Source organism: Stenella coeruleoalba (assembly GCF_951394435.1).
Source record: "Stenella coeruleoalba genome assembly, chromosome: 16".
In the NCBI taxonomy this organism is placed as follows: Eukaryota; Metazoa; Chordata; class Mammalia; order Artiodactyla; family Delphinidae; genus Stenella; species Stenella coeruleoalba.
This window is the reverse complement of record NC_137162.1, coordinates 8,294,150-8,309,505: the sequence shown is the minus strand read 5'-3', so window position 1 is coordinate 8,309,505 and position 15,356 is coordinate 8,294,150. Positions and strand designations below refer to the sequence as shown.

General features: G+C 47.2%; 1 protein-coding gene across 2 annotated transcripts in view; it reads right to left on the bottom strand.

Moving 5' to 3' along the window:
- The window catches only part of CPXM2 (carboxypeptidase X, M14 family member 2), a 121,546-nt gene that overhangs the window by 90,747 nt on the left and 15,443 nt on the right, over window positions 1–15,356 (bottom strand). For both annotated transcript variants that reach the window (XM_079900035.1, XM_079900036.1), the window contains exon 3: window positions 2,323–2,432. In XM_079900035.1, the coding sequence (XP_079756161.1) occupies window positions 2,323–2,432 (110 nt within the window). The remainder of the gene's footprint in view (window positions 1–2,322; window positions 2,433–15,356) is intronic.

Below are 15,356 nucleotides of genomic sequence, written 5' to 3'. Positions count from 1 at the left end.
CGAACACTTTAAGCAGAGGAGTGAGAAATCCCAGTAAATGTTTTAAAATTATAAATCATCTCATTTCACTGCTCAAGGAATCCTGTGAGTGCTTGGGACTCCCATGTTTCTGATGAGGAAACTGAGGCTCAGAGACGTGAGATAATTGTTCCCAAAGTCCCCAGATCTAGATGTGTCAAGGTCAAGGTCTGAACTCAGCCTGACTGACTGGACTGCATGCGGCGTGTCCACTCTGCCCATGGGTTTCCCAACTGGAAGCACGTGACCCCCATCCTCTGCCCCCGCCCCACATATTTAGGAGTAACTGGGCCTCTCCATTTCTGACCTGAAGTGTGGGTAAATGGGAACACTTCCTCTTTCATAAAGGATAACTTCATTTCTAGAGAAAGAATCCAAGGCATCAGATGACAGATCCACTAAGTAATGCAGGAAGCAGGCCTGCAGACATTTGGATGTAGCCCTGCCCAGGTCTGACTTCATTTACTTGGAGGACTGCAGCCCATGACAGATGCTGGAGGCACTCGGGTTATTAGCAGGTACTCCTGTCTGCACTTTGAGAGTGCATCCTCTGGTAAAGTGTCCAGCTGTACACACCCAAATGTTTCTTACCAGCTGTTATTAAAAAGGAAGAAGAACAAATATTTTTAAACCAACTTTAGATTTCATGAAAGTTCGTTCTGAAAACGTACTACCTGAATTCTTCTGAACTGAAAAGTGGTTATGGTTGAGTGCTTTGAAAGTCTATTTGATGCGGTCGAGAGGAGGGAAGAGATCCTTGGAGTCGGAGCTCTGCTCAGATGTCCCCCTGCTGAGCCCAGGGGCTCCCTGGGAAGGGGTCTCATGCACTCTTGTCCAGTTCTCAGCACGGCAGCTGCCCGTAGCACGTTTACAGTGACAGCTGGGGGAATGAGTTGTCAGCTGTGCCGCTTAGAAGCTGTGAGCCTTGAGTGCAGCCTTGACGACCCCACATCGTGTGCATGAAAGGACTGCCTTCCTCCCCGGAGGCTTGCTGAGACGGCACATGTGCCAAAGGGCTTGGAAACCACACAGTTATGGATCAGGTGGGGAAAGAAACTAAAATATCAGGGAACCACACTCTTGGAGAACCACATAGGATGGCATGGGATCAAACACCAACCTGAGAAGGCGTAGATCAGCTGGAACCAGAGCAGGAGGGAAAAGGCACCCGAGATGCGTTGGCAGAAAAACAACCCCCTCCCCAACAAAGACGTCACGTGCTAATCCTAGAACCCGCGAGCACTCGAAGTTACGTGACAAAGGGGAATGAAGGTTGCAGATGCAGTTAAGGCTGCTTAGGATGGGGAGATGGTCCCAGACTATCCAGGTGGGCTCGATGTACTCACAAGAGTCCTTAAAAGCGGAAGAGGGAGGCAGAAGAGAGAACCAGAGAGGTGGCAGCCTGAGAAGGTCTCAACCTGCCACCGCTGGCTTAGAAAAACAAGGAATGTGGGAGCCTCTAGAAGCTGGAACAGGGTAAGAAACAAGTCTCCCTGAGAACCTCCAGAAAGAACACAGCCCTACCGACACCTCGACTGGAGCCCAACGAGCCGTCTATCCTCCAGAACTGTAAGAGGATGAACCTGTGCTGCGTAAGTGGCTACACTTACGACAAGTTGTGAGAGCAGCACAAGGACGCGATGTCACGGCTGAACCAGGGTTTACACTGCTTGGGCAAAGTGGAGGGAGGGGACGTTGCAGGCCGGGGACCTGCTTGGGAAAAGGCCTGCAGCCAGGAAGCGCACGGTGCAAGGAGGGAGCCTGGAGGAGCCCACCTTCCAGGAGCAGGACCTTGACAGCACCGAGGGCCAAGGTTACGGAGGCCTTTGAGCCTCCGGGAGGGAGGCCAGACACGATGAACACTACTAAGGGTTTGACCTGGCGGAACACAACGGAAGGAGCCACAGAACAGCCTGGAAGAAGCAAGTGTGGCAGAGGTGAGAAGCATCAGCAGGGAGGCAAGAGAGGACAAAGGTCACTGCCGGCCCATGGCCGCAGCTGTCCAGCCTTCTCTCCCGCCCTTTTCTCACAGATCAATCACATGGAGGTGACCTATCTGGGCCCAGGAAGCAGCAGCATCCTTTTTACTAACTAGTCTCTGGAGACACGTATCCTGAGTCTCAGGGCTCATTCTCTAAAATGCGGATTCTGCAGCAAGGCCCTCCCCATCGTGAGAATTAGAGCTAATTCGTGTTAAATGCCAGACACGGAGCCTGCCCCGAGCTCAGTGAACCATCGCTGTGTCTGTGGCCAGAGCAACTAGCCCTGCAGTCAGAATCCTTCCCACGGCGCGGGCGCCTGTACCTGGATGTTGAGTCTCCCCCGATGCGCCCCCAGGCCGTAGCGCTTCGAAGTGGACGCGTGGAGCTGGAAGTCTGTGATTTTTAAGGTTTCCAGACCGAGAGGCGGGCAACCTGGAAAGGACAACGCTTATTAAAAACAAGGACAGATGTTGACAGAAACTTCTGGTTTTCTAAATCTGGCCACGTGCTTCTCCGTCTTTCCCCTGAGCTCCCGCTCAGCACTGCAGCCCCACTCACTGGTATGCGCAGCGTTTCCGGACCAACGCTGTCGATTCAACTGTTGACATTGTGCCAGTTTTCCTTCTTGTCGGCATTTCCTTTCTGGGTGTTTTTGCCCTGATATTCCTTCTGTCTGATGCTGTCCATGCTACTGTCTGAGGCTGTTTCCAATTAAGGATCCTTCCGCAGTGTGACTCAGCCAGGGAGAGTTACTGGTTAGAAATTTCAGAACGATTCCATGGCTGAGCTCTGCAAATTAATCAGAACGTGTTGATTTCGCTTCAGCAACTCTTGCCTTTGTATTGTGAATACTAATGAGCAGAGCGACAGAAAAACACAAAAACAAACAAACCTATTGTCTTCCGTTCCTGGCAAAAGTGGTAATTTTGAGAATGGCCACTCCACGCAGTTTTGTCCAAGCTGCCCCTGGAATAAGATGCTAGCGCTTGGGCAGGCCCTTGGCCATCATCCCAATCCAGCCCATCGTCCCTACGGATAAGACCCTGGGGCCGGATCCCAGGCCTCCTGATTCCTGGGCTGCTATTCTCACCACCCACCCTACCGTGGGGCTGGAAATCTCCAAGTGATGCTACCTTCCTCAAATCTGGCCCTGGAGAAAGAAAACAAACACTCGGGAGGAGAAGTGAACAAAATCTACTTCTGTGAAAAATCCCTAGTGTAACAGAGGCAAATTTTAAAAGCCCGGTGGGTCACTGCTGAGATGGAAGTGCCCCTGGGGATCCCTGGGGACGTGAGCGTGTCTGTCCAGCCACAACAAACCCCTGCAGGGAAAAAGCCCTTCTGGTCCTGGGAGGCTGGAGGAGGTGGCGGAACAGTGCCCGCAGGGCATGCTCTGCGGGCACCAGGTAGAAAGTCTGTCCAGGTGCTGCAGCCAGAGGAATTCAGACCTGCCGGGACCTGAGACGCCATCAAGTCCTCCCCTTGAGTTCTCAGAAGAGGAAACCGAGGCCCCGAGACTCGAGGCGAACCACCCGAGGCGTCCCTGCCAGCGGCAGAGCCACGCCTCAGATCCCGGTCTCCAGACTCTCAGCTCCGGGCTTTCAAACGATGCCACGCTCTCCCCTGCCCACATCTGCCGGGAGGCTGCCTGTACCAGCACAGGGAAGCAGAGGTACTGCTGCCCAGCGTGGCAAAGAGCACAAGAGAGGAAGTGACAGTTCCACTGGCACCGGCCTGATGCTGCCCCAGGATTCGGAAGCCTTCAGGTGGCCTCGTGATCATTCTCAAGATTTTTGGCAGGTCTGCTCAACGTCCAGAATAAAAGCTGCCTCTCCTCCTTGGACTCACCCGCAATGTAGAACAATACCACGTGGGAAAGAAAACGACACAGGATGATCACGAAACCTGGCCAGCTCTCGAGACCACCTCTTGGTCCTCGAGGGGACACCTGCAGAACTTCACTCAGCTGCGGCCTGGACTTTGACACAGTGGGGGACTGCTGCTACCAGAGCCCCAAAGGCTGTAAGCCTAACAAAACCCACAGAATGAATCAGCCGTCTCAAGGAAACCTCCGTATCTTCAAAACGGGAACTCCAGAAGGGCAGAGGGGACAGGAAGCAGACGAGCGGCCTCCTCCCAGCCACGATTCCTGCCTTGTCCATGGCTTCCAGGAGACAAGAGACAATCACACTAACACAAGGCTTCTCACTGGCAACTCCTGCATCCAAGGGCTGAGGGGAAGGAATGAGAATCTAGAACCCACGATCTGTCAACAGTCAAAAGGGCATCTTCAGTCAATGCTTAGAAAATCATAACCTCATCACTCCCATCATAACCTCAGATTCTTGCTGAAAATACTGCTGGACTAATGTGTCAGACACACACACACACACACACACACACACACACACACACACACACACACACACACACACCCCACATGGGACATAAGAGCTGAGGGCTCTGTGCAGTGACTCCCCCCAAAAGAGCCCAGTGCGCTCTACCTGCCAAAGAACTCCAAAAGCAATGCTAAGTGGAAGCAAGAAGCTGGAATTCCTTTGGTCTTACATTCTCAAAGATACACCCGGCCCCCGTCCAGAGAGCAGTCCGTCATGATACCATCTCCCAACAGGCAGGACTTTTCTCCATCTTCAGAAAATATTACTCAGGAAGCCGGGGCTGCTGCCTCGAGGATCAAATAAATGGAGGAGACACAAGTGTTTCAAAGCTTAATTTAAATCTCCACAATCAGAAAGTCAAAAGGCCAGGCAGAGTGATGGCATCATTACTGGAGCGTGATATGTTGGTATTATAATCAAGATTATAATGTCAACTGAGGAGATAATTACTAGGCTGAAAGAGTGCTTGAAGTCAATGGGAAGCTCATTCCCAGCTCTTCACCCCTCCCCTGTGTTCTGAGTCCCCAGCCAGGCTGCACGGAGGTAGTAGCTCTGGCAGTAACTCGGCCAGGACTCAGCTCCTGGGCCAAGCTGTCCCAGCAGCAGCCCCTGAACAGCCCTGGAGGCAGCTCCCTGTTCCTCCTCCAAAAACAAACAAAACCCTTTATCATCAAATCACATTTTTGTTTTTTCTAAGAGGAAAAGACTCTAATCCTGGGAAGCATGTGGGTGAGGAGAACATGAAAAAAAATGTGTGAAAAGAACACTTCAGGAAAATATTAATTAGAGATGGGAGATGTGTCATAATCTGGAGGAAAGAGTGACAGTCGTCACGGATGACTCGACTTTCCTCTTCCAGGCAGCGCGGCTCCTGAGAACACCCTGTGCTGAGCGGGGCACTGCCTCCCAGGCCTGAGCTCTGTTCCCAGGACGTGGGCGAAAAGGGGACCCTCTGCCGCATTCCACACCTCCCCTTCGACAAGTGCACGCAGGCACACACACGTTTAACTAAATCTGTCCCCGGCTAAAATTCTCTGCATTGCAGCCACTTTACAAAATGGGCATTAGCACTACGGCAATATATTTATTACTCTCGCCACCATCAATTACCATATGTGCATGTATCAGCTCTGTAACACATCAGGGGCGCTCATGGCATTTCATTTTGTGACCTATAAGTTACGGAGCACAGTCAGACTAGAACACCCTCAGTGCCCTAAATCTGTCTGCAGGCGAGGCTGTTATGAGAGTCAAGAGAATCATTTTAGAAGGTTTGGGGAGCAATGAAAGCAACTACCGTGAGTCAGAGCCTCTGAAGACACTTTGTCATTTAATCTTCACAAGAACCGTGAGAGATGGGCATTACCATCCCCATTTTACACGTAAACAAGGACTCAAAGAGGCTTACACAGAGTTAAGCAGCTCCGAAGTATCTGAGTTAGAATTTGAAAATCAAGTGTGACATAAAATCCCAGGCACGGTCTTTACGCCACCGCCCTTGGACTGGAAAACTCCACAGTGTGGTACAAATGCAAGTTGCATGGTGGCATGTGGGGTCACAGGGAAGACAGGAAGTGAGGCTGGGACGGGGGTCACCGGTTGGCAGAGGGGAGCTCAGAGTCCAAGGTCTTCTGGCCTGCTGTGAAGTCTGCTGGAAACAGAGCAAAGGGTTCTCCATAGACCTCGAGAGCACTGCCAGGAGCAAGCTCACAGCCATGCTGAACTTTTGTTTTCATGGTCGCCTATAAACCGGATAAGTCTTAGAACATTCTTTCCTTCGCCTTTCTGAACTTGACATTCCCTTGGATCAGTGAGAGTGTGAGGGCCCTTCCTGGTGCACCGGAGAGTGTTTGCAGTGGCTCTTTGCCCGTCTCAGAAGTCGCTGGCTTCCCAGAGGGCACGCCTCCCTTGGGGTCTTGCAAAGGAGCTAATCCCAGCCTTATCTAATCACCCCTGGAAAGCTCCTCCCTCACTTCTGGACTCCTTCAGGCAGCAGTTCTCACCCTGACCCAACATCAGAATCTTCTGGAGAGAAAAAAAAAAAAAAAGATACCTAGACCCCCTCCCCAGAGACTCTGATCCACGGGACGGCAGAGTGGCCCGGGCCCGAGTCTAAGGCTCCCAAGTGAATCTTCTGAGACCTTGGTTGGCTGGTGTCCCTTACCCGTAACGCTGCACAAACTCGGGATTCTCTTTCCCAGGCCCCAGGGGGTCAAGCAGAGGAAACTCTCAGGGAGCTGGGTATCAGCCCACGCTGGTGGAAGCCACTCATGCCTGGAGCCTGCCAGACCCTCGTGTAATCTAGAAGCTCCGACCTCAGATCAGTGGTGGCCTCACATGCAAAGCCTCCAGAGACTTCGTCCCTCAACACCCACCCCTCTCATCCTACCCACCCCAACCTAAGAAAAGTACAGACCACACTGTGAAGGTCCCAGGGCAGCAACCATGAGTTCTCATCATTGAAGTCCCAAAGCCCAAATCGGTGTTTCCCGCGTGAATGAATGAATGAATTTGTAATACAATCCAATATAACTAATAATCACTATGTCTGCATCGTCATGGAAAATTAAGTCTGTTCTTTACATATCGCTTATAAAGCCAAAAAAGGAATAATTGGTTCAAAAGAGCACTTCTCAAACCTCAATCCCTTGCTTATCATCTCCATGAATTTTTCCAGGCACTATTGCTTAATTGATTACTCTTACTTAATTTTTAATTAAGTCAAATAATTTCAATGGAAATATGTTAGTGTCAAAAGAAATCTTATTACTAGAACATAGAAAAATATATTCATGATCTTGGGGTAGGTTAAAAAAAAGTTTAAACGTGAAACAAAAGTACTAAAGGAAAATATTGATGAACGGTCTATATTAAATTTAAGAAGATCTGTTACTCTAGAGACACAAGTGCTAGAATGAAAAGGTAAGCCAGAGCGCGAGAAGGTATTTACTATGCATATTAATAACAAAGGACTCACATCCACAATATTTTTAAGAAAAGCATAAAAAACAAACAAAAACCATCCTATAAATCCATAAGAAGAGCAATGAGCAAAAGAGCTGAAGAGGCATTCGCAAAAGAAGATATCTTCATGGTGAGTAAACATTAGTCATTAGCTTTCAGGAAAATGCGAATGAAGACCACAGCGAGATACCAGTCCATACCCATGAACACGAATACAACGAGAAAGACACAATATCAAATGTTGGTGAGGAAGTGGAACAACACTGCTGGCACAAGTGTTAACTGGTACAACCAATTTGGAAAACTCTCTAGGAGTATTTACTACAGATCCTCAGGCCCTAGGACCCAGCAATTCTACTTCTAGGTATACACGCAACAGAAACACCTTCATACACATGCCAAAAGATTCATGCAAGAATGAGCCTAGCAGAACTATATGTAATAGCCAGAGACTGAAAACAATTCAAGTGTCCACTAATAGGAGAATGAATAAATTGCGGGACAGTCATGCAATAGAAAACTATAAACTAATGAAAATAAGTGAGCCGTAGCTCTACGCAACATGGATGAATCGCGTACACATAATATTGAGTGAAAGAAATCAGCCACAAAGAGAGTACAATGTATGATTCCATGAACGCAGGCTCAAAACAGGCAAAAGTCATCTCTGACAGTGGTTGTCTGTGAGCAGGACCTGGAGGAAGGCCTCAGAGGTTCTGGTCATGTTCTGTTTCTGATCAAGACGACAGTGATAATGGCGCATTCACACTATATGGGAGTGGTGTAGGTGGCAACCCAATAAGTTATATCCTTATGATTTCTAGACGTTTCTGTATGCATGGCACACTTCAATACTAATAATTTTTAACAGGCTTAGCTTTTCCTGACTATTACATCATATTAATACCAGACTAAGTCTGTTTATCCAACTCAAAGACTGAAAGAGAATTATGCTGAGGTAATAAAGCCAATCGCAAAAAAGCGTATACTGTATGATTCCACTTACCTAACATTCTTAAAAAACAAAATTATAGAAACAGGACACAGATGAGTGGTTGCCAGAAGCTAGTGACTGGGGAAGGGAGGGTGTGGCTATAAAGGGGGAGCACCAGGAAGCCTTATGGTGATGGAACTGTCCTGTATCTGTGGTGTTTATTTCCATGAAGCTACACGTGCATAGGACCACGTACACCCACACATGCCCACACATACGCGCACATGCATAACTGGTGGGGTCCAAACATGCTCTGTGGACTGTACCAATGCCAATGGCCTGATTTTGTTATTGTACCAGTTACCCAAAATGCACTGGAGGAAGCAGGCTGAAGGGAGCACAAGACCCATTTGTTTGCAATTTCCCGTGGGTCTGTAACTACTTCAAAAGAAAAAGCTTTTGGGGCTTCCCTGGTGGCTCAGTGGTTAAGAATTTGCCTGCCAATGCAAGGGACATGGGTTTGAGCCCTGGTCTGGGAAGATCCCACATGCCATGGGGCAACTAAGCCCATGCGCCACGACTACTGAGCCTGCGCTCTAAAGCCCGTGCACCACAACTACTGAGCCTGCACTCTAGAGCCCACAAGCCACAACTACTGAGCCCGTGTGCCACAATTACTGAAGCCTGCGTGCCTAGAGCCTGTGCTCCACAACAAGCGAAGCCACCGCAGTGAGAAGCCCGTGCACCGTAACGAAGAGTAACCCCCGCTCACAACAACTAGAGAAAGCTGGCACACAGCAATGACAACCCAACACAGCCAAAAATAAAAACAAACAAATAAATAAATAAATTTATAAAAAAAGAAAAAGCTTTTTTAAGGGATCTTAAAAGGGACAACCTTCTCATAATGTGTTCAGGGTTATTTACCATAATTCATAAAGTCGCCAGTTGTACGGAGGCATCATAGACTTTGGGGAACTCTAGCTTGAAATTTTGCAGCCTCTCCCAAACTCATCCTAAAAAACTATGAAGAGGCAGATAAGTAAAGACTCCCAGCAGTGCTTTAACCTAATGCCAGAGGTGGAAGAACATTCACCACATGTGAGTCCAATGGGGACAGTTGGGAAAATAAATGGAGATGACCAGAGGAAGGACAGAAAAACCCTTCACCCCTCTTGCATGCCTCCATTTTGAAACCCAGGGTCTGCAGCAACTAGAAAATTGCACATTTATCTCTAAAGCCCAGATGGGGCTTTCTGAGGTGGCTGGGTGCTCACCTCTCCCCCCAGCCAAGTTTCTACAACTGTTTGGATCAGAAGTTCTTAAAACACAACTGGACAGGAGGTAGGGGGAGGTGTGGCAGTCTGACAGTGTGGGGACAAAAAGAACACTGATAACCGCATATGAAGGTGATTATAGTTCCCCATGAATCCCATCAGATCACAGTGTCTAAGAACCAGCAGTGAGGGAAGGAGTTCGCACCTAAGAGCGATGATGTGTAAAAGATAAAAGGCTGCTAGGAAGTGCAAACTGTACTGGGGGTTTTGCATGCTGAACTGGTCAACATCTGTAGATCTGAGGCAGGGCTTAGACTGTCCCCAGGGGAGAAAATCTGACTCATTCAAAGATGAGTAAAGAACAAAACATTAAAAGAGGTACACCATCCAAAAGACTCCAAAAGAAATAATGTGATTTGATAAAATAACCAGGAAAATGTTGTTCACCCTAAGTATAGTGCAAGAGACATGGCCTCTACTTGCCATGAAAAGGATATGCTGAAAAAAAAAGATAGAAAATATTTAAGATAAGCCAAACATCAAGAAAACTAAAAATCCAAAGACAGAATTAAAACCTACAAGGAAAGATCTATTATTTTTGAACTAAGCTCTTTGCCAATGCAGTAGGGAAAAATAAATAAAAGCCTTGAAACATGGAAAGGAAAAAGAAAACTGTCATTATTTAGTGTACATTGATTCTGTAGCCAAATCCAAGTTAATATATGAATAAATTTATAATTAATAAGAGTTTAGCAAAGTTGCTGGGTATAAAATCAACATTCACACATCAACTGTACTCCTGTACACTAGCAAAAGAGAATTAGAAAACTGAAATTACAAGCATCACAGGATGTCAATTATCTAAGAATAAATCTATTTAAAAATGTGCAAGGCCCATGTATTGAGATATATTTTGAAAGATGTAAGAAATACGGAGATATACATGTTTGTGGATTAGAAAACTCAATATAAATATGTAAATTCTCCCCTAATTGATGCTATGGAATTAATGTAACTCTAATCAAAATTCCAGGAGAGTTTTTAAAGAACTTGACTACATGGTGTAAATGTGTGTGTGCGCACACACACTTTCAGTGGGTCAATAATAACCAAAACTTTTGAAGAAGAACAAAGTTCTGCTCTATCAGATATCAAGATTTATCATAAAGCTATAATAATTAAGAGAGTAAGATATTTTATGTATGGGTAGAAAAATGAAGTAACGATAAAGAAGAGAACTGGGAGCCTGAAAACAAAGCCAAGCACATATGGACACGACAGCCAACACCTAAGGGCAGCACTGCAAAATAGTGGGGAGACAATTATTATTCCATTTGGGTTCTTACAAGAAAAAAAATTAAACTGAACTTCAATCTCCTATCACAAACAAACAAAATCCTTTCTAACATATAAAAACCTAAATGAGAAAGAGAAAAAAGGAATTAGAAAGTAGTATAAAATGTCTTTATGACTTTTTTTTTTTTTTTTTGTGGTACGCGGGCCTCTCACTGTTGTGGCCTCGCCCGTTGCGGAGCACAGGCTCCGGACGCGCGGGCTCAGCAGCCATGGCTCACGGGCCCAGCCGCTCCGCGGTATGTGGGATCTTCCCGGACCGGGGCACGAACCCGTGTCTCCTGCATCGGCAGGCGGACTCTCAACCACTGCGCCACCAGGGAAGCCCACTATATAGCTTCTTTAATGTCACATAAAATAGATTTTTTAAGTCAAAAAGTAGTATTAGTCATAAAGAAAGTTAATACACAGTAGGAAAAAAAAAAAACCCACAATTCTCCAGGAAGATGAAACAATTTTAAACTTGTAGGCATATGCTAAAGGGAACACTTCTTCGCTCCTGGCTTCCATGAGGAGGGATGTTCCTGAGGGGAGTTCCATACCTCTCTCTGCCACCTGACTCACTCTGCCCTTGGGGTAACCTGTCTGACTGGTACACAGGCACCGATAAATGGTGTGTATAGTTCAGCTCTGCCCTCCCCTCCTCCTCTTGGAAGCAGGATGCCCTCGGAGAGCATGGTTCCACTTTTCCGCATGGGCTCTACTCCTCTCGGGGGAGCAATGCCCTGGTCTAGAGCCACATACAGCTGGGAGTGGGGATGCCTGCACCTCTTGGGGTTCATTCGCACCCATCTGGTTCTCATGCCAAGACACATCTTCCAACTCAGCCTCTATCAGAAGAAAGATGGCCAGTGCCCCAGTGAATGACTGATAGGAAGCTCATTCAATGGGACCTAATAAGGTAATAGTAACCCTTATTGAGAATTTACCATGTGTCAGCCACTTGTGCTTCGTTCAAGTAATCTTATTTAATACTTATCCCAATCCTATGGGCATGTCCAAGTATTAGCCCCCTTTTATATTTGAGAAAATTGAGGAAAAAAGAGGTTAAACATCATGCCCAAGGTCATACAGCTAGTGAGCCAAGGACTGGGTTTTGATCTCCAATCAGTTTGCTTTCAGAGTTCTTCAATGCACTGTATTGCAATGTATCAATAGAGGGGCCCTGTCCTTCATACATAAAGAGCTCTTATAAATCAATACACACACACACACACACACACACACACACACACACACACTAATAGAAAGTGGGTAAAAGCTGATAAAAGTACAAGTTGGTATAAACTTTTCTGGAAGACAGGGATCACATCTGTGCAGTTCCTCCTCAAGGAAACAAGCCCAAGGAGTAGGTGAGCAAAGCCACGGACACCAGGGTGCACAGCAGAACTGCCCACATCAGGGAAGAACTGGAAACAACGTGAACATTAAAAAACACAGTAACAGTTAGGAAACCATCATAAAATGGAAAATAATGTTATGTAATGTTGTAAAAGAATATTTTATGATGAGAAAGTAACAGCATATTAAATGAGAATAGAAGGTTACAAAATAAGACTAGTTCAATTTTGCAAAAAGCGTGTGTGTGATCTATACACAGACCTGTGATGTTGTTCTTGTACACACACACGCGCGCGCGCGGAGAGGAAAGATTGGAGAGACACACTCCAAAATGTCGACCATGGTTATAATCTCTGGAAGATAAGACTGTGGATTCCTTTCATTTTCTTCTTTGCGTTTTTCTGTATCTTCCAAATATTCTACAAGGCGCATTCACTATTTTCATAGTTCAGAATGTCTAACAAAGCAGTAAAGAAATCAATTTTAAAACAACTTCCACTTCAAGTGGGTTAAATTTTTTTTTTAAGTTTTAGCATGTGACAAGGTGAATTGGGTTTTCTGCTAAATCCATCCAGAGTCAGCAATGTAGAATAAAGACGGTCTTACACAGAAGGTTTGAGAAGATGGAATGAAGGCTGACAGTGTCACAAGAACAAAACTCCAAGAGCGACAAGAGCACGTGTGCTGTGGCCTTGGTCATGAGGCTTCACAGGAGCTTCAGCACTGGAATCCCTCCTCCAATGATGGACTAGTGTGATCTTGGTCACCGAGAACCACAGCTGGAGTCAACTGGGTGATAGAAATGAATGGAACCTTTTAGTGCCACCAAACCAGTGCTACTGACACATCAGAGCTCTGTTCCCTGACCCCTTGTCTGGGAGATATTTCTAGGCCGGCAAGTCCACTGTGGCTCTGGTTTCAGACTGAGGCTCTGAAGCCCATGGCCCTGGGCTGCCCACACGGTGTCAATCAACACACTCAGTGTGCCGTCAACTGCAGACAGCGTGAGCCCAGGGCCCCTGATCTGACCCAGTGAAGACCCTGCCATGGCAAAACCACTGGAGGAAAAAATAAATCTCTCTAAAGTGCAAGAGGCTAGAAAGACCTCAAGGGACACAGGTTTCATTTTAGAGATTGAAGAACTTTTTAGACATGTTTGAGATGGAGCTGAAAGTGGAAGAAGTAGCAAGGATGGAGGAGCCCCGGGTTTTCCAGTGTCCACATCGTTTAGGCTTCCCAACCAAGGTTTGTCCAAGAGGGTGGTGTGATTCTGTCCAACTGCCACCCCTCGCCTCCCCTCTCACTTCCAAAGGAATCCGAAATACAGATGTGATCCTTTATTACAGCATATTCCAGGGTAGCTGAGACCATGTCGGCCCCGTCTCCTCCCAAATCAGGAAACTGGGACTCACTCTACTGCCCTCCACAGCTGTGCCAGACATCTAGGGGACGACCAAGCTGAGCCTCCGAGGGCCATCTGGCCCTGCAACAAGGGGCAAGGCTCACAGCAAGGGCTTGGATGAAAAGACGGAAGCCAAACTGTCTGTGATACAAAGGAAAACCCTCGAGTTTCACACACGCGCACACACACACACACACACACACACACACACACACACACACAAGGTAGGTCAATCCCCAAGCACCGTACCTGGTAGAGGCCTCAAATCTCACCCAGCCCAACACGAGGCAGAGTGCTGAGGGCACCCCATTCACCGACACGTACTGCTTTGGGAAACCACCCTATTTCCATGATGGCAGGAAATTAAGCTTCTTTCCTACAGATCAAAGAGCGCTTCCTGTGGAGGCCCAGTTCTGCTGATCTGGGCCATGGAGAATCCACCTCAACACGCATGGAACACCCGATCTCCACCCCAGAACACTAGTGCCGACAGCGCGGGTGCGCGATGAACAGGTTTGTTATTCTGGTCAAGTACCGCGGCTACCTACGCTGGGCATTTCCTGACGTGAATCACACAGGGAGCCTCTGCTCATAAACATACCTAGCCTCCCATGTCAGAAAAGCTGTGCGCAGGAATCACTGGATGTGAGAGAGGAGAGGACCAGGAACATGAGGAAGAGATACAGGAAAGCGAAGGACAGGTGACCAGGGCAGGCTTCCGAGAGAACCATCAAGTTCTAAGGCAGAAGCCAGCAAGCTACAGCCCAAGTGAGGGCCAAACCCAGCCCACCATCTGTGTCTGTAGGGCCCATGAGATAAAGAACCGTTTTTACATTTTTTAATGGTTATTTAAGTACCAACATAATACGCTCAACTTTGCATGTTGGCCCATAAGGCGTGTAATATTTACGATCTGATCCTTTAAAGCTATCTGCCAACTCCTGTAACTAAGGCATGGAAAGTCCCAAGACAGCAAATACAAATCACAGCTAATGTTTGCTGACAGCTTACTGTGTACACTCCACTCTGCACACATTATTTCATCTCCAAAAACCCTATAAAAGACATATTATCCCCTCTTTACAGATGAGGAAACTGAGTCACAGAGACAGTAACTTGCCCGGAGCGTCACAGCCAGCGAGGGTAGAGCCTGACCCCAAAGCTACCTCTGCATCACCAACTGAGACGCTTGCCCAGTTCCCTTCGGAGGAAACACGTGAGTGAGCTTTTCGCACAGGGCGTGTCTGAGAAACAAGATCCTGTCTGGTTGGAAAAAAAGGGAGGCAGAGGCCAGAGATAAGTCAAATCATGGTGGGCTCTGAATGGCAAGCAGGGAGTTATTCTGCAACCAGTGCATGGTAAGTGACAGGGTATACGCTAAGCTCACTGCGATACTCTTTACAGCAGCAAAATATTGGAGACAACCTAAACGTCCTTCACTTAAGAGGTTAAATAAATTATACAACATCCATTCGACAGAACACGATGCAACGTTTTAAAAAATGAGGGTTTTCATCTTCACTGTATTTGTCAGCTATTGCTGTGTAACAAAACACCACAAACTCTCAGTGGCACTTATTCCTTAGTTGTCTACAGATCAGCTGGGCTCAGCTGGTGGCTCCAGGCTGCAGATCGGGCCCATATCTGCTTCACTCATCTCCCAGGCTCCTTGGACCAGTGGTCTAG